We start from the raw sequence: 22,532 nt of genomic DNA, 5'->3' as shown, positions 1-22,532 counted from the left end.
GGAGGCTGGAGAAGACACATTTAGAGAGAGTTCACATTGAGTTCATGTATGGTCTTAATTTTGGAGGCCAATCTGCATCACCTGTATAACACTAGGCAGAACCCAGAAAATCTTGGTTCATTGGCTCCTGGTGACTCCTCTTTTTGTCTGGCTTTCATCTCTTTTTGCCCCATCCCATCCTTCGTGGTGCTCCACTGATGTCTCTGCTCGGATGTACCTCAGTCCTCTTTTGGTGTGTCCTTTCGTGCTCTGTTACCTCAGGCATCTAAGATTTTTGAGAGACGAGAAAAGTTTTTTTCTCCCATTTTGGGAGATGTAGTGACTCTGGTTGCTCTCCAGCTGGGGTGAGATGGAGCAGCAGCAGCTGTGCCCTGCGGGGTCCCTCCCAGTGGGTGCAGGGCAGGAGAGCCATCCACTGGCTGAGACAGAAGTGGAAGAGCAAGGAAGAATGGTGGCCTTAGTCTGGAGGTTTGTCTTCTCCCAGAAGCATTTCCTACGTTTGCCTTACTTTTCTATTATGACAAACTATTGTAACTTTGAAACACCTGAAAATTTTATTCTGGGCCTTTGTATCTTGATACCAAACATCAACAGGTGACAGCTCTTAAAATTTGGTCTTCCATTTTATTGGGCCTCGTGCGGTGCCTTCATGTGTTCCAGAGTGAATGAAGATCGTGTCCTAATGTCAGCAGGAGTAACTGAGTCCCAAAACACAGCCACCTTTGCAGCGTTCCTGGATCTCTGGTGGTTTGTCAGGTTTGAAACCCCTCTGACGTTGTTTGACAGCTTTTGTTTGATAACAGCCTCACAAAACCATCACCTTTCTTATTAGCGTATGACTAATTATTTTTTAGAAGAGCAAAGGTGCTCAGCAGGACGTGCTGACACTTGGATGGATGGCAGACAGCTCGTCCTGTGCGTGGGGTGATGGGAATGGTTACCAGTGGCAGTATTTCTCTGGGGCTTGGCTTTTATTTTCCATCCTGAATAAACTGTGAAGTTCTAACTACACAGGAGCAAATATAGTGCCTTTTGCATCTGTTTTAACTTGAAATAAATGAGGTGCATTATTTGCAAACTACCTGGCTTGCAAGATTGCACCCACAGCTCCCTGGAAGTGTGTTACGTGCACGACATTACAGCTGCTCTTACTCTGATTGTGTTGGTGTTGAGGCAGGTCTTCTGATTTACCCGCGTGACCGTGGATTTCTTCTTCGGAGGTTTGGCTTGAAAAAAATAAAAATAAATAATTAAGCAAGACCTCTTCAGCTGTTTTACTGTGTTCTTGTTGCAGCTTCTGCCTGCAAGATCCTGTCCCTTTGACCTTCAAGTCCTGTGTCATCGCCAAAGACTGCGAGACGTCAGAGTGGTCCGCATGGAGCACCTGCTCGCAGACCTGCGGCTGGGGAGAGCTCACCCCTGGCTTTCGCAGCCGGCGCCGTGGCCTGCGCAGTGTGGCTGTGGGTGCCGGGAGGCAATGCCCAGAGCTGGAGGAGAGGGAAGCGTGCAGCGTGGGAGGGAAGGAGCTGCTGCAGCCTTGCCCCAGGTATAGCAAGTGCTTTTAGCCCGGTTTTTGGAATTAAAGAAGCCCCTGTTTGGTGACTGCCTTGTGCAGAGCAGATCTTCCTTATTCAGTGTTGGTGATTGGAGGGGGTCGCATGTCATGCTTCCTCTCCATGTCTAAAAGATCATCGATTTGATCATCCTTAACTGTGATTAGTGCTATTACTGTTAGCAACAATTACAAAAAATGTTACTATTATCGTTGTTGCTATTACAATAATTACACTTACATATAGAAATAAATTTAAATTAACACCCACTAGAGTTTATGTTTTCATATTTTAAAGACTGAGAGCAGATAATCTTGTTCTCTGGAAGGGCTTTCGTACTGATTGCTCTTTCAGAGAATTTTCTCAGCTGCACAGACTGGGCAGGTCTCCATGGCTGTGCTTTTATTGGCTTTGAAATTGCAATTTTTACATAAAATTTAATGATTCCTCTTCATCTCACCATAAAAAAATCCCGATCCTCCTTGGGGAAAGTGGGAGCTGGTCAGAGGTAATAGGTTGGGCTTTACTCAGCTTCCCTCTGGGCACCTCTTGAAATGAGAAACTTTGCACTTTTGAGCACTTGCTTGGTTTATGGCAATCTTAGTTCTGGCAGAAGGTGAGGATCTCACCTTTCTGGACTGCAAATCCATGCCGTTATGCTTGGCCAGGCCAGCATAGGGGTTTTCTAGTTCGCTTTGCAAAGAATATAAAATATTGCTTAAATTTTCATGTGACGTTCTGAGATTGACTGTAAAATGTTTCAAGATTGATAAAATTTTATGTGCATGCAGACAAATCTCCCTGTCTGTGAATGAGAGTGTTTAATGGGAGGTCTATTCAGTGCTCAACGCCTGAGTTTCTGGGGCTGTGCCAGATACTGCCAAAACCTTTGATAAAGTCTTTGCAAGATACATTTCTTAGGAAGGTGTGACCTGTAAAAGTGTCTCTGTATCGTTGGGTTCATTCAAAATCAAATGCTGATCATTTTTATGCACCCTGCTAGCAGAAGAGGGGAAGTATATAAAAAAACCCCTTATGTTGCTTGATTACGTGCTACGGAAAGGCTCTTACAGAGTGATTTTTTTGCTCCTGCCCCAATGCACATCAATTTCAAAGACAATACATTAACACATTGTCTTGCTGATTTTGTGCAGGAGTGTGGGTGCAGGTGACGCCTGATTAGGGTAGACCAGCTGGTAGTTTATCAGGGAGTGAACAGACACGTGCCTGTCCCTAGTTTCTTGCTTCTGCTTTTTGGCACTGCACTGGATTAAAGTACAAATGATTGCAGGAGCTTGGTGAAGAGCCAGGAGGGCCCAGAAGTTGAGAACCTGCAGAACACTGACAATTTTCTGGAGGTGCTACTCTCGCTATAGAAGGACACCTGTGGTTCTTTTGGTATATCGCTGCTATGCCCAGGTTTTCATGAGGCTAGGAGCCCTTCAACCTTCTGCACCCCACCATACCTGCACACCTTTAGTCCTTCAGGCAATGCCATCTGCGTGGGCTAGGATAAACTGCCTAATGACCTAGCCCAGAAAAATGACATTAGACTTATAGGTTAATAGAGCCACTTAACTACAAATATTGGGGGAAAAATATATTCTGGTATTTAGTTAATTGTGTGTGTTTGTTTTGTTGTTGTTTTTTTTTTTTTTTTTTCCCATAGGGATGTAATATCTCAAAATGCAAGTGGTAGGCTATGACCTTCTCACACTATGCAGTACTGAGAAGAATTTTACAGTAGTGCCTTATTAGTAGACTTTGATTTAGCCATTCAATACTGCAGAAACGAGCAGGAATGAAAAGCTAGAATGTTGTAGTATGTGCTCTGAGTCTGTCAGACACAAGGCTGTGGGGGCCAGAATTTTGTATTAATGAACACAAGTCAAACACTTTTAGGTATGTTATTTAAGTGTCAGCAGCTGGTAAAGGATGTTATCGGTCCTTGTTACAGTTCACAGCCTGGTGATTTGGTGTTGGTCTTTGGGAATTGGTGGCCAAGATGCTGGGAGTATTTCACACTGGAAAGCAGTAGCTTTCAGCCATAGAGGGATGCAGTTTTAATCCCTATGAAATAATATAAGTAGTCTTTGATGCTCCCGTTCTCCTTGCTTGAGCATATTCTCTTTGCGGTGTAATACCTAGTAAGATTAAGCTTTTTTTCCCCTTAAATATATGCCACTTCATCTGTGGCTTTGCTGAAGCTTACCAAACAGTTATCTTTTCTTTCTTCCCCTTTTAAGAAGATGATGAATTTAAGGAGATTCAGTAGCAGAAATAAAAGACATTCTCCTTCATTTGTCTGGTCTCAACACTAAACCGTTCATTCTTTCTTTCTGGTTTGTGTTTGCCTAATCAGATTAGTCTTAAAATCTTTTAAGGTGGGAGTCCTGTGCACTTTCCCAGTTCCTGAAATATGGTCTTGGCTATGTTTTGGTTGATTTTAAGACAAGTAGCCTTTCCTTTAGCTTTATTCTTTTGGCAAGACTTTTTCAAAGCATACTCCAGGCACAGCAAAAAAACCCAAAGCAAACAACTGGTGAGGACATGGACCAGAAACAGAGCGAGTCTCTGAGCAGGGGAAGGCAGGGGATTCTCTAGAGGCTTTTTTAAAGTAGGGATGGAGAACACCTCATGCCTGAATGAAGGTACATACCGAAGAGTACTTCCACCAACACAGAAGAAGCAGCAGCTCAAGAGGAAGCACTTGCAGAGTTATACTCAGCAGGGGACATGGATGAAATTATAGTCCAGCCTCCTAAAAGGATCCAGAGGGGGGAGAAGAAAAACAAAACTGCTGCGTTAAGTCTTATCTCTATGTCCATGGCAAGCGTACAAGTTAAAGGTCCCATCACAGGTACATGGCAATTAGTGTAAATTTGCTGTTAAATGGGAAGGCCTTTTAATTTTATGGCTGAAGTTTACAGTAACTTCTTTAATCAATAGTTTAAATGAAGAAAATAAAACACTTTAACTGCATGTAGGACTCCAGAGCATTGTGCTTTGTTTTACTTTTGGTTGCTTGTTCTGAAGGGATTAGATTAAGCGCTTAAAAAGCTTAAATACATAGGAGGTGATTTTACTTTCTTTTATTGTGATATAAATTTGGGATAGTTCAATTAAAGTGAATGGGTATATACAGGTATAAAACTTGTGTAACGCTAAGAGCATAAGTCCTATAGACTAAAGAGACCAAGAGGTTACTATAAATTGGAAAGATATTGAGCACTTGTTTGTTGCATAACTGTCACTGAGTCATCACTTTTAAAACAATGTATTATATCATTTTTATCCTTGATGTGTAGCTTTCATGTTCACTGGGAATAGATAGATTTTGCAGGATTATGATTATGTCTTTAAATCTTTCATTTTGGTTGTGGTTGCTATGTTACAAGACAGGGATTTAGAAAAAAAAAAACCTCTTTGCTTTGTTGGAAATTCAAAGCTTTTCAGAAGTTAGATGATGGAAAATGGGTAAGTTTTTAGACCTAGGTTTTGTGTGGGTTTTTTTGTGTTGTTTTTGGTTTTGTGTTTTGGTTGTTTTTTTTTTTTCCCCAAACAGCTTGAGGTTATTGCTGAGATACAGGTGTGATGGTATCACTTTGTAAATGAGGCCTATTATGGGTGCCAATTAAAGAGAAGGCATTAGTGTGAGGCAGGAAAGACTTGAAAGAAAATGCAGGGAACCCTGCTAGCGGGCTGCTGGAGTTACGCTTTGGGAGTGGTGGCAACGCTGCTCTTCAGCCCTTTGACCTTCACCCATCCTGGGCGTGCAGCAATGACCTCCGTTCAGCTGGGCAGCTTTGGGGCCTCCCCTTGGATCAGGTGGGGAAGCTTTGGTGCTCCAGCTCCATGCTGGGCACTTCCCTCTGGCCGCGGTTGGGCGTCGCGGTGCGAGAGCGTTGTGTGCCTTGATTGTAACAGGTCTGTGGGACCTGCTCTTCTGCCGCCTCGCTGGCTGTTCGGCAGGGAAATTCACAGCACTGCTTATGATGTGAAAAGCCTTTCAGCTTCATCAGCCAAGTTCCCCCCTAGATACCTCAAGCACGCAGTTTATTGTTTCTAAACTAGCAGGTTTTGCTTGCCCGTTGTCTTAAGCAGACTGATATAACTGTGGCTTCTGGAGCTCCCCATCTGGGACATTAGCTAGTCCTCTTAACCATCACCAATGGGGTATGTCAATCTTTGAGGTAGCTACACCTCCTGTAACTCAAACAGTATTGTCAAAAACTGCAACAAGCCTATTGGGAATCCAAAGGGAGAGGTTGAGATTATTTTTTTTAGCTGTAGTAAGAGGTCTGTAGATGAACATGGATCACAGCTGGGCTTGCAACAACACTGTTTGCATCAGTCTAGGTACTGGTAGGAGTTAAAATGAGATGTTCAATCTATGGCATTTGAAACTGTTGCTAGCAACAGGTTTTGGCATAGGGATCACAAGAGTACGCTGGAGCTAACTGACCCAAATGTGTAATGTCCCTTGGACTTCCAGAGTTATCCCACTCTTCACCCTCTGGGGATGGTGAATGGAGTGCCTGGACGGCACTGGCCCCTTAGCTTAGCGCTGGTACAGCGCGTTTCTTGTACGGTGTGCTCTGACAGCAGAACATCCATAGTGGCATTGGTGGCTTTGGTCATTTTTGTTCAGTTGCAGGAATTACAGTCATGTCATAAACCCACTGTGGACATTGCTAAGAATTTGCAACTACTGGCTTGAAGTTGCCAAAGTTACAAAAACCCCCAAGTATTTGCCAGCCAGTAATCTCTGGGTTTTTTTGCTAATGGCTATTAACGAGCTTCTGATTAAATATAGAGATATTATGCAGTCAGTTTCTCTTTGTTAAGTAATGTTAATTCTCATTGTCTTTAGTGTAGTCCGTAGATGGGCAAGCTAATAATGAGTATCAGCCAGGCTGCTTAAAACCTTGCGAAGAGTCTGCCACAAAGCTCTCTGAGGTCACTGCATCCATCGGGAAAGATCTTGCATTAGGTTTCCTGCTGGGTGGGATAGCAGTCCCTTGGATACATTTCTGGTGTAGTGGGCTTGTTTGTGGCTGTGCAAATGTGTACCTTTTAAACAGCTGATGCTTGGGAGTCAGGATTTGTTACCGGAAAATTCCGGACAGCTGAGACTATGTCCAGCTGGGAAGAAGCAGGATGGGCTGATGGGGCTGAGGCTTTGAGCTGCTCCCAGCAGAGCAGGTGCTGGCTGCAGCACCCAATAGCTGTTCGTTAAGAACTAAAGGGATTTTTTTTTTTTTAGATTCAGGGGCTGATGAAGTTTAATTATCTCTGAGCTCAGATTTAGTTATTTTGCATAATTGTAATCACTGATGGCCTAATTTTCATAGGTGTTAACTCCCACAACTCATGCTGAATAGGAGAAGCAGGTGCTCACACCTCTGGAAATGAGTCTTTAGGATCCAGAGTTCACAGCTGACTACTAAGCCAGACATTGATAATCAGTTTTTTCTGTAGTCAATTATCATTTTTACTTCCCTAAAACAACTGTTTCCATGGCTGCAGAGAGAGGTGTGTGTTCTGTATTTGAGCTTCTAGTTTTGAAAGTGTAGAACTTGAAGACCATGATGTCCTGAAGTGGTGTGGAGGAGGAATCCTCTTCACCCCATGTTTGATGAAGAGCACTTTTCATTGCCTTTGTGATAAGAGAAGGTTGCATTTAACACTGCAGGCCCAAGAAATGTGATGAGGAATCCCCAGAAAGGACTCCTAGAAGAAAAAAATCGTAGCTGTGCTTTATATGTTGTGGGAGTTCAAGTATTTCATGCTTGTCATGTGAAAAGTGCATTCTTTATTGTTTTCTCTGTTGGTAATAAACCCTGTGAGTGTATCCAGATTTGGACACAATACTGTATATTATTTAAGAGAGCATGACAGCTCATCCAAAAAGCACCTGTAAAATAAAAGTAATTGGCAGTATTCACAAACGTTTGCCATGAGTATGTTACAAAATTCATAAATGCTTTGTGGCTAGAAATCATTCTTATGCCTGTATTTACAGCATAAGAATTTAAGAGGACATTGCTGTTTGCTCAGGCAGACTAATGTATTTATTTTTTATATAATTTTGAGACGTGTGTTTCCTTGCCATAGCTGTAGTTGGGAACAGATACTCACTAAGGAGAATACACAATTAGAACATGAAAGACTTTTTCTGCAGCGACACCCCATTGCGCTTGAGTTTACAGTGATCAGTCAGCAGGTTAACAGGCAGATGTAGTTTTAACAACTGTGGATCCGCTGTAAAAGGAGAGAGCATTTATCTTGAGGATAAAAGAAGGAAATTATTTTACATAGTATACATTACACTAAACCCAACGATTGTATGGAAAAAGTAAACCATGAAATTTAGAGGAGCAAAGGAATAAAGCAGCAGAAGTGTGAACAGATTGGTTATAAAACCAATATTGCCTAAGATTTGTGTTCAGGAAGCTAAGAAAGACTTCGGGCTCTTATTTACTCCACTGATACTGTGACCTGTGAACCAAACTGAATTATGCCTGTGAAAACTGTTGTATTAGAAATATGCTCTACATTTTCAGACATGATGGGGAAATAACTTTTGCTTTCCACTGATACACAATATGGTTTTCCCCACAGTTTTAAGAAGTCCTTTCTGCCATTTAAGCTGGTGCACACCAATGATGATTCTGTACAGCATTCACATATCTGTGTCCAAGAGAGTTATCCTTCCTTGAAACCATTAGTGCTGTTTAGATGTGGACAGAATATAGAGTGAAAGTATTTTTATCGAGAGCTTGCTGTGTATCTCGGCTTCTGGAAACTGAAATGAGAGAACTGAGTTACTTTAGCCCATCCCTTGGAGAAATCGGTAGTACCCTAGGCATTTATAAAGCTGTCACCTGTAGAAAAGCCGCCCGGTGCCCGGAGCTCCATTGACGTATGTAGGCTTTTAGCTATTAAGTGCATTTCAGAGTGAGATGTCCAGCTCTTGGCAGAGAGGTGTGGTTTAGTGGTTTGAGCCACATGTTTGAAAACTGGTTTTCGCACTTAATCGAACCTCTTAATCTTCATTCCTTCCTTGCACTCTGCTCAAAGGTGTTGTCAGGATGATTTAGTGTTTCAGAATGCTTTGGAGATTAGTGTGATGTGAAAAGTTTTACACAAGTACTCCAGACAAATAGCAAATACTTAACCTTTGCAAATCTAACATTCAAAATGTTTCAGAACATTCCCTGTTTTGGACAGGGAAATGCTGCTATAAAGATTAAACCAATTGTATTTTGTCATGCAATAAAGTACTGCTCCCTCACCCACAGGCTTTCAAAACCTCTGGTTTTACCTGCTCTCTTTTATTTCCAAAGGTTTGCCTGGAGGACTTCTGAATGGAAAGCTTGCCAGGTGTCCCTCCTCCTTGACCAGAAGGACCCTCGCCAGCACAAGCACGTAAGCCTCTGTGGAGGTGGCATACAAACCCGGGAGGTCTACTGCGGCCAAATCACCGTGGAACTCGGGATGCACCGGCTGAAGGAAGGTACGCGCGTAGGGTCATTCTGAAATGTCTAGCCCAAGTAGATCTGAGTAAGAGAAACGGGAGGAAGAAAAAAGTAGATAACATGCAATTGTTAGTGGGCTTTGGCTGGCTGATGCCCTCGTTGTGTCTGTGCTCACACAGGGAGGTGTTACTCAGCATCAGAGGGAGCAGGAGGGCATGGTCCTCAGGGTCCTGAGGAACTGCCAGGAGCCACAGCCTTCTGGGGTGAATTGCTGCCAGTTCTGTAGGTTACTTGTGTGGGAGGGTTTTAAAGGATGAACGAGGTAAATTTTGCTTGCAGTTGAGTTTTGTTCCTCTTCATATATCAGGTAGTCCAGACCCTTGGTATCTGAATACAGTTATTTGTGGTTTTAGTCCTGGTTTAGAGTATAAAAAAAGATGCCACACTCCATTCCAGATATGGCTTTAGCCTCCGCTTCAGACTGATACACAATCTTTCTTGTGATTTGAAGGGGAAAGCAAAAATAATATTGTCACAACTTCTGAGCAGACAGACAGTTTTTGGACTCTGTAAGTGAGTTATATTCCTTTTAGAAGAATAATGAGTAGTTACAGATGCATGATGAATAATTCATCTTAGGCTGTTTTATTTACTCTGTGTAGTGCTCTTCCAGAATATGTTTTTGAGCAGAGATGTAAGATAATAAGAACACAATATCGTATCTTTAGATTTATTTACTTACAAAGGCAAAGCAAATGTTTCCTGTATGCCTGGTGTGTCCTGGCATCCCACAGAGACTGAGATTATAGAAAACCAGACCCATTTTAATCTTTGCTCAGTTCATGCATAGTTGCTGCTGCGCCTTCATCCAAACGTCTAGCACTACCTTGCTCTCCCAGCACAACTGCCGCTCTGTTTTTCACACAAGTGTGTGATGCACATGACTTGCAAAGTAAGAGAAGCGCTGCTGATGAGAGGTGTGTAACGTTTCTTGACTGTCTTTGTCCTTCTGACTGCTTCTGTGGTCCATGCAGCCACTGTACAGCAAGTTGCTGAGCTGCAAGCTTTAACTGACTTAATGCACACTTCATTCTTCTTTTTCAGTGTTGTGAATTACTCAAGAAGATTAGAGGAGTGCATCTGAAACCCTTGCACCAACGTAATTCACAACAGAATTGGTGCTATCTATCCAGTGTGTGATCACCTGCAGGTTTTTCCTTTATTCAAAGTTCAGTTCAGCTTAAAAATTGGAAGCCATCCCCTCAACGAAACGCAAAAACTGGGATATCTCTTCCTTGTTTTTACAGTTCTAACTCTTTCTCTAAAAAACCCAATAAATTCATATAGGCAACTGAAAAAAACAAATGAGAAGAGCAATTACACAAGATATAAATTATTACTGCTGTTTCAAGGCAGTACTGCTGATGTGCAGTAGTCCTTAGAAAGTGAGAACCCCATCTGTAGTCAACATAGTCACATGTAAATAGAAGGAGGGAAAGCCTTCCCTGTTATCCTTCCCTATCCAGTAATATTCGGTCTGTATCGTTTGCTAACTGATCAATCTTTGTTCTTTGAGTAAGTAAGGAATGACATCTTGTTTGGCCTCTTTTCTGCCAATCTGTACGGATGGAATAGTTGTATTCATCAGTAGGTCATCTCATATTTTATTGTACCATTTTTTCAGTGGTGGGGAGAAGATGAGGAAGTTAATCATTCCACGTATAGGCAAATATATAGAGTCTAATTGCTACCATCAAAAGTACAGTAATTTTTCTTTCTTCACCTCTTGAGTGTCCTTAAAGGGATCATTCAGGAATCAAACAAGCGAGTCTAATAGGATATTACCGTCCATCACGGTTGTTATTCTTCTGGTTACTTCCAATGAGAATTTGGACCTGGTCCCAATGACATATGTGAAAGAAGATTTTGTCCTGTGGTCTCTACAGCAGCATCCTTGGATAAAATATGTTGAATCCTAGTTGGAGACAGGTACCATCTGTGTTGTATTTCTACATATTGCTCAAAGCTTTTTTATCCCCCAAGGATATCTCTCACATTTTTAATTTGCTTAGTCTTCCCATCTATTTCTTCTTTTATTAAAATGTGTATATTTAGAAAGAGACCTCCCGTTTTCTTGAGTCCTTATATATCACTTATTCAGAAGGTTAAGTCTGCTGAAGTCTTTCTAGATTTTGATTCTAAAATTCCAACTTTAAGATACTGGAAATGGAAAATTTTCACTCAGGTATTGCTTTCAGAAATGCAAAGATAAGAGTTCATATCTTTCTCCCCCAAGAGGTGACCTAACTAGGAAATCCCTGTCCTGATCCAACTGAGGTTATATATTTTTTAGGTCTTGAGGAGGAAGTCCATACTTTCAACATGAGTGATGAGTTATTTGGAAGCAGGTCTTCCAGTCTTTGAATTTTTTTGTAATATTCTTGCATTCTGTGACTCTTACATCTGGGGAAGGCTGGCAGGAAACAGTAAATAGGTAAGGTGTTGGGTCATTCAGGTGTCTGTTCCTGTGTATGTAGGTGAGCCAATGTATAGACACCTAAGTTAAGAGACTGCGCTATTTTTAACCATTAGCTGTTCTGTTCAAGGAATCTACATCTCTACACGGTGGTAAGGCTTTAGTTAATTTAGACTGAACTTTAACGTAATTAGCTTTAAACAGATCCTCGTGCGTTTTTTTCTTTTTAAGTGTCTCCTTGAATTTTACACATTTGAATTTACAATGCTTAATTTTCACAGAGAGGTGGTCATCTGATACTTCAAGTTTATCATTATTCTTTTCATATCCAGAGATGCAAGCGGCAAATCTACATGTTTGAAATGGTGTTGTTTTTAAGGAGAGAAATTTTGCACGAAAAGTAGCATAGAATACACAAGTGAGCTACCTATGGTACAGCTCCGATCTGCACTTCCTCTCTGGATACTTCCTGATGCCTGTGCCTGGATGTGGAACAAACTGTAGACATGGTGGTGGTTACCCTTCTTCATACCTCTTTTTTGATGTAAATCTGCTCACTCATATGGAAACTCTTAAACAAAGCAGAAATGCAGATCCTCAACTTATATTCAAAGCGAAACACTGCCAACATGGGACACATTTTCTTCTCTTTTGTAAGTGGGGTTTTCTGATTTGATGTAGCATTTTATAAAATCAACAGTCACAAAAATCTTATCTTAGATGTGTTTTCCCACAATAAATTTTTCCCATGATAACTTTTTATTAATCTGAGTGAACAACACTAACTAACAATCCCCGGTTCACCAACAAAAAAGACATTTGATAAAAGCATGGAAGAATATTATGCAGTGATCAGTTTATGAAATCTCATTCCTTATTTAGCAATACAACTCTCCTCTCAATCACAGTAAGTAAGTCCAATAATATGGGAATTAAAATTCCTCTTAGAGTCTGGGAAAGGTGTCTGTATTTATGTTCAAAAAGTTAATGAACTTATGAGGTTCCTATATTTAATCTTATTCCTCATTTAATATTCCTATATTTAATCGTATTTTTTACCTTCTCTCCTGAAGGCCAGGGCGTATCCTTCTGTTTTCTAATTAAATTTTGCTTTTTGGATTTATCTAGAGACTATGACTCTTTCTCAGTAGTCGGGGGGACGGCATCCTTTATAAGATTCTCCAGAAGCATCTCCTCTCTGAACTAGTTATCTGCTGTCTTTAGTGACTGGCATTGCTATTCTCTCCATATATTCTGTGGCTTTCTAACTAGGGATCTGCTTGCTCTGTCATTATTTTGTAAAATTGAGCCTTATATATATTGACTTTTTTTTTTCTTTTTTACTTCTTTGAATGAGATCCAATTTAGCCCTCACCTTCAGAATTTCTGATAGTGTTTTTTTTGAGCCTGTCTGCTTAAGTTTTAATTACTGGACTGAAAAGACATTTGTGAAATGCTGTTCTTTCTTGAATCTTCTTTGTTGTTAACCCAGCATAGAAAACTTGGCTAATAAAATGTATCTGTTACTACTGCTTCACCAGAAAATCACTGAAGTTTCCCATCTTTTTAATCTTTGTTATTTCCCATCCGAAAATCCACATTAAATTCTCATACCTGTACAAGGTTCTAAAGTTTTCTTTACTTTTTTTTTTTTTTTTTTCTTAATGAGTGTCTCCATTATATTTGTCTTTATATATTTGGTTTTATTTGATCTTGAATTTCAGTAGCAGGTGTGTGAGGTATTTATTGTTCTTAGATAGCCTTATTCTAAGACTAACAAAGGCCTTTGTTATTCTTAAATAATCTTTAGTGTTTACCTGCAAAACTATTTCTCACAGAAGTCTTTATTACTTTTCTACCCCTCTTTCCTCTGAGAGATACTCAATCCTCACCTGTTGGTAGACATAATTTCTCAACTTACTTCACTGCAGTTCACCAGCATATACCTATTTTTGCTTTATTTACAGGATGTGATCCATCTGCTTAATGTTACGTAAGATTTTTTTTTGTAAACTTGTGCATCACCAGCTGTAGCAGCAAGAACTCCTTTAGTCTGTTTGCAGTTCAGGACTTAGTAAATACTCAAGTACCTTTTCAGGTCTAATCGTTACTTTCTGTTCCATACCCGTGCGCGTTCCCTGATGTATTTTTTTGTCTTACAAGCCACTTTCAGACCATTTGGGGATTCTGTCAGTAAAGTCAAATTGTTTCCTTGCACTTTCATTTAAGTCCTTTTTACGTGAGTCTCCAAATGATAGTTTTATAGCCTTTATCCTTTCTTGCATTCCACAAAACAGTGAGCTTTCTCCCTGGTTCCGATAGACAAAAATGTTTAATCCTGTCTTATCTGATGCGTGAACTTTTCAGATTATCCTTAATTCCCAGAGAGCAGGTGTTTTGGCACTATGTTTTACTTTCCAGAAATTAGTGTCTGTTTAGAATTGCACAGAGAAGAATTTGAGGACTCCTTTCAATCATATCTTGAATTATTCTGTATTTATTCTCATCCCTTTCTTTCTGCCCCATTGTCTTCTTTAGCTCTAAAATGCGCATTTTTGCCTTCTTCGCTCTGTACGCTCCGTTTCCTAAGGAAGGTGCCGCGTTTTTTCCCCTGCAAGTTCTTTGTTCTGCTCTGAATCATGATCTTCCAATGCGTGTCTTCGGGGGGATTAGTGTTTCAAATTGGTACATGCGGCATCTGTTCAATAAACGATGGAAGTCGTTTCAGGAAGAGAAAAATAGCAGCGAAGAGTCCTGTTGGAATGTGCCACCCCCCCCCTTGGATGCTGGCTGGCTTGTGAGCCACCGAGTCAGACCCCTTGGAAACAGTAAGTTGCTTGTGCAGGTTGTTATCACTTATGGCTGTTCCCACCCTGCATATTTATTGCCCCAAACCCTTGTGTTGATGGAGATAAGCTGCTTGTACGACTTGGTGTGGGATACGCACTGTAGGAATGAGTATGGACCCTGTGTGGAGTACCAGCCCTGTATTAAATGCACGCTGTTTAGTATTCCCCTCCACCCCCCCCGATTTATGCTGGTAAAGCTGCAGGAAGGAGATTGATTTACTCTACAGAAATTAGAATCTAGGGATTTTTGATGGTTAGATGAGGTTGTCCTTGTCTGGTTTATGAAATTGGAAGGGAATATATGAGTAATGAGAAAACTTGACTAGAACCATAGGGGCCAGAGAACTGATGGTCAGCAGTGGTGTGAAAAAAAACCCAAATTTGTTCGACTGGCTCATGGTACAGCAACAGGAGCACCCAGCCTGGAGCTTAGTTGTCTGGAATCACAGAAACCACATCCTCAGGTGGAAGAACACCCCCCCACACACACACACACACCCCGGGATCCCTCTCATCCCAAAGTAGTTATTTATCCTTGGGCTGACCAAACTGGCTTGAAAAGATGAGAAATATACCTCTGAAGTGTAAAATATATTCAGGCAAATCTGCATCAGATTTATATTGCTGGGATGCCGAGTTATTGATCTGTAAGCTCACCAAATGCTGAGCAGAATTTAGGAGATACAACTCACATAATGGAAAAATAAATATGTAACAGCTGGCTTCTTCGGGGGAAACCCTTTAGAAGCGAGAGAGGAAATGATTTTATTCAGATCATTGCGGTGCTTGACAGTAGTGTTAAAATGTGTATTTCAAAAATTTTACTTTCAATCCATTAGGGAAAAAAACATTTTCCCTAATGTCTTTTAGAGGTGTAGTATTTTCAGTTCTTTCATGTCTAGAAACTAATTAAAGTGAAATGAAGAGAATAATGTATAAAAAGACTTTGACAGTGAGAGAAATGTGCCTTCTAAAAGGTGCCTTCTAAAGAATATGCCTTTTTTTTGTCAACAAGCTATTTGATATGACCATGAAATATTTATCCCTTTATAAATACTTTTATTTAGATAGCTGGCTTTTGTATGCAGCAAATAATAGGCTGCCCAGTCAGTTTATATGAGGCACTAGGTTTTAGTTCAGGGTTTTATCTTTGAAAGCTAAGATTTTAATTGCATTTGTATTTTTGTCGTTATTTTTTGCCACTGGAACTGGATTATTTTTATTCAAAACAGTGATGGTTTGTTCTGAGTAATTTTGTCCTGTTGTTGTTATGAGGATGGGGAGCCGCACTGCGTTCAAACAGTAATGTTGAGTGAGATGAAAAAATAAAAGGATTTGTATGTGAGGCTACACCACAAACTGGGACACTGGGGAGGGAGGGTGAAGGCAGTGGTGGCTGGGCTGGTCCTGGAACACAAGACATTGGAGATGAATCAAGCTTGTGACCTTGTGCCAGGTCTGCATGGAGCAGCCCTACTGATTTTGGGGTCCGGGCTGGCCTGGCCCTGCGGTGAGCAGACTAGCTTGGCATGTCACTAGCTTAGCTGTGGGCCACCTGTACCGTGTCCTGGTATCATAGATACATCCATAGCGGTGCTTTTCCTGCGGTACCGGGACCCCTGAAGTGATGCACCATTCACAGAACAGATTTCTGCTCCTCGGTGCTCCTCCTTGTTGAATTGATGCTGCACTTAGTGATGGGCAACATTCACGCTTTTATGAAGCTTTCATGAAGTATATGCTCACAGTTGGGTATTCTCCCCTGTTTTCCTTGCGGCTTCTCTCACCGTCTCTGGCAGTCTGTCCCCGTGATTTCCAGCATCTGGTGGCCTTTTCCAGATAACAGCCAGCAAGGCTCAAACATCCTGGAGAATCCCTTTTTCCCATCACTGCCTTCCCTGGCATCCCAGTGTCCCTGTTGCCTGCACTGTTTTTCCTGGACACTCTTATTGACTTGTCACCTCTGGTCTGCTCAGTCACGTGGCTGCTGGTGGGAAGCCCCATGTCCACTCTGAATTTTTGCCAGATCTGCAGTTTCTGTTGATAATCTCTACAAATTCTGCTGTAGCAAAACAACACACTATCCCAGCTGGGATCAGGATCCTATTGTACAGCAGAGGGCATGGACACAGGGAAACTTTTTATTCCATGGAGTGCTAATAGTCTGTGTCACTTTAATAAAATTGCGAGGATCTTTATTGTTCTGAAATACATTAAACCGTTGTTGCTCTTGGCAATCCGCTATTAACCCTCTTTCATGCTGTGATTAGCCTTCTATTCATACTTTGTTTCTTGTCTATTAAATAGATTTTAATTGAAAATAGGCCTTCAACTTTGTGCCTTGTGGCTTCAAAACTAATTGATTCTTCTCAAAAGCATAAAGGAGCCCTTTCCATCAGGCACGGGGTGCGTTAGGCTTTTTAATGGAGGGATGCACCAGACTAGGATTGGCGCCGTTTCCAGCCTAGTTAAATTACATTCACTGCTTCTCCTTTGTCTAATCCTTCGGTTTTGCTACAAAAACAAGTCTTTCAGGTTAGGGAAATTAGTTACAATTGTTGTGCTGGGTTTATCCCTGTTATGTTTTACACATGTAGGTGTTTTTATAACGCAGCTCATTCCTTTGTGATTTTCTCAAGTAATTTCCCTTTTTATTGATCCGAGTGTCTTTGGTTTACAAGCCTGGCAAAGGCAGTAAGAATTTTCACAAAAATGTGCTGTCCCTTTCTTGTACCCTGGCAATCATTAATTTGGCTTAGTTGTCCCGAAAGATATGGCAAACATCTGGATTTATTGCCTTGAGAACTGAATACTAGCTAAAGTATGGCTGCACCAGTATGTAAGAGACAGCCCTGATATTCTTTGCATATATTCCAGATACGTTAGTGATATTTAGAAATGTCTCATTTAGGTGTTAATATCAGAAATACTTGTTTTTTCATTGTAAAAAGGAGTGAAGTTAAGGTCCAGGAAAAAAAAGTGTTATTTACCTCCTGAGGAGTTGGAAAAACTAAATTTGAAAGGAATCACTGCAGTCAAAATGCTGTCCTATACATTCCTCCCTCTGTCTGGTTATCATTGCTTTTTAACATAGTGTTGGTATGTATGCCTGCAAGTATGTGTCCACATGACTATATTCACAGATAATTTATCTGTTGGCTTAAAATTACATTATGGAAATAATCGTATCAGAGCTGATTTCCTCTTCCACTCTTCCTCCAAATCACTACCTCAGTAAAAATATATAGGGAAACAAGATACTTTAGAACCCAATTTATTATCTCCTGCTGGTAGCAATAACCTGAAAATAACAGCAAATAGTAAAATTCAAACTTGAGGCAGCCACTGATGCTGGGAACAGCTGTAGCTGCATTTATAAAGGATAGATTCAATATAACAGCTATAGAAATGTGCAATGTTTCAGAGGCTCCCAGATTAGTACTTGATTGCTTTTGCAAGTTTGTTCTATAGATTGGGAAGAACACTAGATTTTAAAAGGTACGAACAAGCGTAATAAATAAGCTGCTACTTGAATCAGAGATATTGCCTTCCCCTCCCACTCTTCCCTGCTTCTGCCTCTTCCCTTCCCCCAAAAAAGTGGCTAATATTCTTCCAAGGAAAATAATCACACAAAAAATACTTCTTCTGTATGAATGTAGGAAAATGCCATTACAGAGTCAATTATTGGGCGAAATCAGAAGACTGTCTGGTATATAAAGACAGTCCTAGCAGTTGTGTTCATTTAATGTAGGCATAACGTAACGTTTTTTCCTGAACAAGACATCCCTAGCCAGGCTATCTGTGCCTTTTTGGAGGCTGCAGTGTGAGAGAAATTTGTCATATAAAAGGTTCACAGAAAAAAAACACTTTGTAGTTCATTAAAAGAAAAAAAAAAAAAGCAGAAAAATGGAGTATGAAAGAATAGCAACGTAAAATCACATCAGGCTTTTAAATAAAACCGATGGAAATCACAGGTGTCAATCAAATGGCTGAAGAAGGGATAAAACTGTCTTACAGAGGACCCCAGTGGTCCATCTAGTCAGTCTGGCTGTCGTGCTGGAAATTGTGGTGCTCTGTACCTGCCTGGTTTTGGAAAAGAATGATATTTTATATGCATTTATTAATGCAGTTTGTTTCTTTTTGTTCTTATCTTATTCCTGAAGACTTGCACTGGAAGATAGTAGTGACGTAGAGTGAGTATAAGCTGGCATAGACCTAGAATATATTTGGATATTTGATTAGAGTAGTCTGTATTTTCTGGTTTACATTTTATAGAATATATGGAATTGCCTAAGGAAGAGAGTAAACAAGCAGTCTTATACCAGTGACAAGTAGGTTGCTGGTCCTGGGAAAAGAGCTCCCAGTGCTAGAATTAAATAGGGCATCAGCCCGAGAAAAGAAGAGAAGCAGGAGGGTGGCTAGCAGGGAGAGGAAGGCAGGGATTCCCTGCAGAATGGGAAGGAGTCTTCCATGAGTCTGTAACTTTCTGTAATCCATTTTTCTTGTTTCTCTTTTATCCAAAGTGAATTCAAAACACAAATTGTAGCTGGTTAGTTTTCAAGGCAGGAGAACCAACCTGCTTTATCTAGCGGCTTCTACATTTAAATAGTTAAATTGCAATATAGAAACAGCTCTTTCCTCCTCATGATTATTAGATTATTGCCAACGATGGCAGCTTGAGTTACAGCAGAGCAGGACTGGTCTTTATTCTTTGGGTTGACCACCTGCACTCAATTTTATTTCCTTTCACGTATAAAATGATACAGTTTCACAAAGCTTGATGCCAAAAGGCAGGTTAAGCCATGCATGAGGCTTCTTGGTAAAATAAATACTCTTATCCTTAAAACTCTTAATATTTATCTCATTCTGTCTGTCACTTCACTCGCAAGGTCTCTAGAAAAGGTCTGTTTATGTTAGCATTCAGGTGAATTGGATTTGTGCCACCTTGTAATCTCAAAATGAACATGTCAAAGGCCATGCAGTGTCTCAGAAATTGTTCAGAAAATGGTCTTTTTTTACTAACGTATTATCTTCCAGCTTAGAATTAAATCACATCTGTTGTTTAATCCTGTTATTCTGATGAGCTGGAATCATAAGCACTGATATTGGTCTGAAGTCTCAGCTTCAGGATGTGAAAATCAAAATTTATTGGGATTATGAGCACCAAAGCCTTTTATTTAAAAAAAAACCCAAAAAAAACCCAGAAAAAAAAGTTGTGTTCTTCTTCAAATGATTAATTTTAAAGAAAACAGTAAAATATCAGAAAAAGAAAAGTTTACTCATATATTGGGTGTATTTACATAAATTTTTGTCACGTAAATTCTGTGCATGGAAGCGAAGAAAAATAAGACATTAAAAATAAAAATGAGGATAAAGCAAACTCAGTAATATAAAAATTAATGAACTCTTGGTAATACCATGACAGAGTAAACTCAAACAAGCCTTTGCGTTTTGAAAGACTGCTTTGATATTCATTTATCTAAAGAGACAGCCAAACTCAGGCCACAATGTAATTAAAATGCAATACCATATAATGACTCAGAAGATAGTCTTTCCCCTTCTTTTCTTCCTCCTTGTGCCCTGAATAAAAAGGCGAGAGAAGTTAATTGAAACTAGAAATCTCTTATGATAAATGAAAATACAAAGGGAATCGGTTTTCAAAATTTATTGTCGGTATCCACGGAACTATACTGGTAGAGTTTGGGGTCCACACACCTCTTGCCTGAAGAGGTCTGGAGATCGGTGCCTGCCTTGGGTGCAAGCATCTCAAGGAAATGCCTCGCCTCTTCACGGGAAGAAGGATGCTTTCTGCTTATGCCTATCTAGAAGAAGCAGAGGGCTCTGAGCTCTGCTCAGTTTTTATTGAAAGCAGATGGAGAAAATCCAGAGATCGGGACCCTGCATCTGTAGGCTAGAGGTGGCAGCGCCCGAGGTGGATGGGTATGGGGACATTGCCTCCGGCTCAGGCTTTTGTCACCTGCCTTTGCCTGGCTCCCAATTGCACTGTGAGTTTTTTTGGGTTTCCTTCTTGCATGTCTTTCGCTTCAGTACAGTGTAAAGAGGTCTCCTTAGCTGTAGACATAGGGATTAGATTCCAGTTTGTTGCTCCAGCATTGTAGAAAATCAGCTTTGAATTTAGTTTTAAAGCACACATTCTTGATTAAGCATAGTCTTAATTGGCTTGCTCAGTATGGATGGTTTAGATAAAACTTTTAGTGCTTTGCTGAATGCAGGATTAACTTTTTGCTCTGGGAGATAGGACCCTAAGAAAGCACTGGATTTTGGTGCACTCTAGAACACTAAGGCCAGCAGTGAACTCTGGATTTCTGTGTGTTGGGCAGGGCCAAGTCACAGCCCTGCTTTTCTTTTTTGTCTTTCTGGTTTTTCCCCTCTTAGTTACTAGGCCAGTTGATGGAAAGCTGTGCTTGGATCCCCCTCCCGCCGCCTCCCAGCTGTGCAACCTGCCGTGTCCTTCCGAGTGCATGGTGTCAGCCTGGTCGGCGTGGGGTCCCTGCCTTCAGGAGAACTGCCAGGACCACCATGGAGGAAGAGGTAATGGCTGCTCGTACATACCGCTTTTGTAGCACGGGGGGATCTAAAGCAAGTAATGGAATATTATGATAAGATTGCAAAAGCAGTGGTGTCAAATTCTACATTGGGAGCTTAATGTATTTTTCTTTAATATTAATCTAACCTAGGATGAAGCTCTTAGATGTGCGTGCAAGGAGTGGAATATGACCTTTAAAAGCTTTTTGCAGTTATTCTTGGGAGGGAAAAAAAAAAAAAAAAAAATTTCAGCCTGATTCAGATCTTTTATCCTGCACTGAACTTGTAAAAAAGGAGGATTTCTTGGGATAGCAGCTGCAGACCTCCACAGTGCCAGGCTGTCCCATCTGATCCCCCCTTGGAAGTCCTGCTGCATGCCGGGATTCAGGGACAATGCTGGGATTCCGGGACAACGCCTGCATGAGGTTGGCAGGCGTCAGGACAGAGTTGTATCCCACAGCCCTGCTGTCTTGGAGTTAGACTGACCCAAGAGGTTGTTCTCATTGATCTGGGTTTGCTTTAAATTGGTTTGGTTTAAATACCTGGAAGAAGAGTATGCAAATGTAATTTAACCTCCCTGGGTCTTAACTGACCAGTGTACATGTTCGTTGCTGCAACGCTGGGATTCATTGCAGAGCCTTTCCTGAGGGTCCAGGTTGAAAAGGTGACTATTGGAGTCCTTGCAGGGAATGAGTGTTACTGTTTGGAAACTACACTTTTCTGAAGACAGCTTAATTTCTTAGAGTGAATGGAGCTGGTCAGAATTTTTTGAATTAAAACACAAATAATAAAAGATACATGCTTAAATATAAAGATTTGCAAATCCACTTAATTTTTAAATTATTTTGAATTCTCTCTTTTTGCTTGTTTGAGAATGGTGGGAGTTTGGTCTGTTACATTCTCTGGGATGTTTTATTTTTCATTGTCTTTCCTGTTTCATGGCCAAAGCATTTCCATGTGGCTATCACTAATGCTGTATATTTGTCCTTTCTCTGAGACTGGTGTAGGAAAAGCCACCATTATTTTTCCCCTGCCTTTCTTAGAATTCTGTGTCATTTAGATAACAAATCATGCTGAAAGATACTTGCGTAATAGTTCTGCATTTTATATAGCAACATGTCGTTTGGTTTTATTCAGAAGGAGGTAGATTATGTAATCAATTCTTTCATTACTTCTGTAACCTTTTTCTTCTACTTTACATTTGAATCTTCCAATTTAATAGGGTGTCATTTCACAGAGGTCTGATATGCATTATGTATCAGAAATCCTTACACCTTTATAAAGCAGAATACTAATTTCTTAGTAAACTGCTCTGCTGTGTCGCAAAACAAGTCTTTTCATTAGTGAATTCCCAGGCAGAATATAGATGTCCTTTATATCTTCAATTCCTTAACTGTTTCTTTCTTTATCTTGATGTTGTCATTACATTAATATATGCATCAGTGGCAAATTCCTATATTTGGACATGTGTATTTCTGTCCAATGTTGATGAAAAGGGAAAAAGAAATGTGAAAAATGTGGGTTGTTGGAATTCTTCACATGCAATTCAATTTTGCATGCCCAGGCTGTTTTTGCGTGCAGAAGTCTGTCCAGTCCAGCCAAGTGCTGTCCCAGTCAATTAAGTTTG

At 40.6% G+C, this 22,532-nt stretch overlaps 1 protein-coding gene across 1 annotated transcript in view; it reads left to right on the top strand.

The window, feature by feature from the left end:
- THSD7B (thrombospondin type 1 domain containing 7B) overlaps positions 1-22,532 on the top strand; it is a 269,552-nt gene that overhangs the window by 64,952 nt on the left and 182,068 nt on the right. The window contains exons 4-6 of the mRNA XM_040604804.1: positions 1,295-1,546; positions 8,903-9,072; positions 20,756-20,911. Of these exons, the coding sequence (XP_040460738.1) occupies positions 1,295-1,546; positions 8,903-9,072; positions 20,756-20,911 (578 nt within the window). The remainder of the gene's footprint in view (positions 1-1,294; positions 1,547-8,902; positions 9,073-20,755; positions 20,912-22,532) is intronic.

The sequence above is a fragment of the Falco naumanni genome, chromosome 8 (assembly GCF_017639655.2).
Source record: "Falco naumanni isolate bFalNau1 chromosome 8, bFalNau1.pat, whole genome shotgun sequence".
Classification (NCBI taxonomy): Eukaryota; Metazoa; Chordata; class Aves; order Falconiformes; family Falconidae; genus Falco; species Falco naumanni.
Note: the sequence above shows the minus strand (reverse complement) of the source record. Positions and strands in the feature narration are given on the sequence as shown.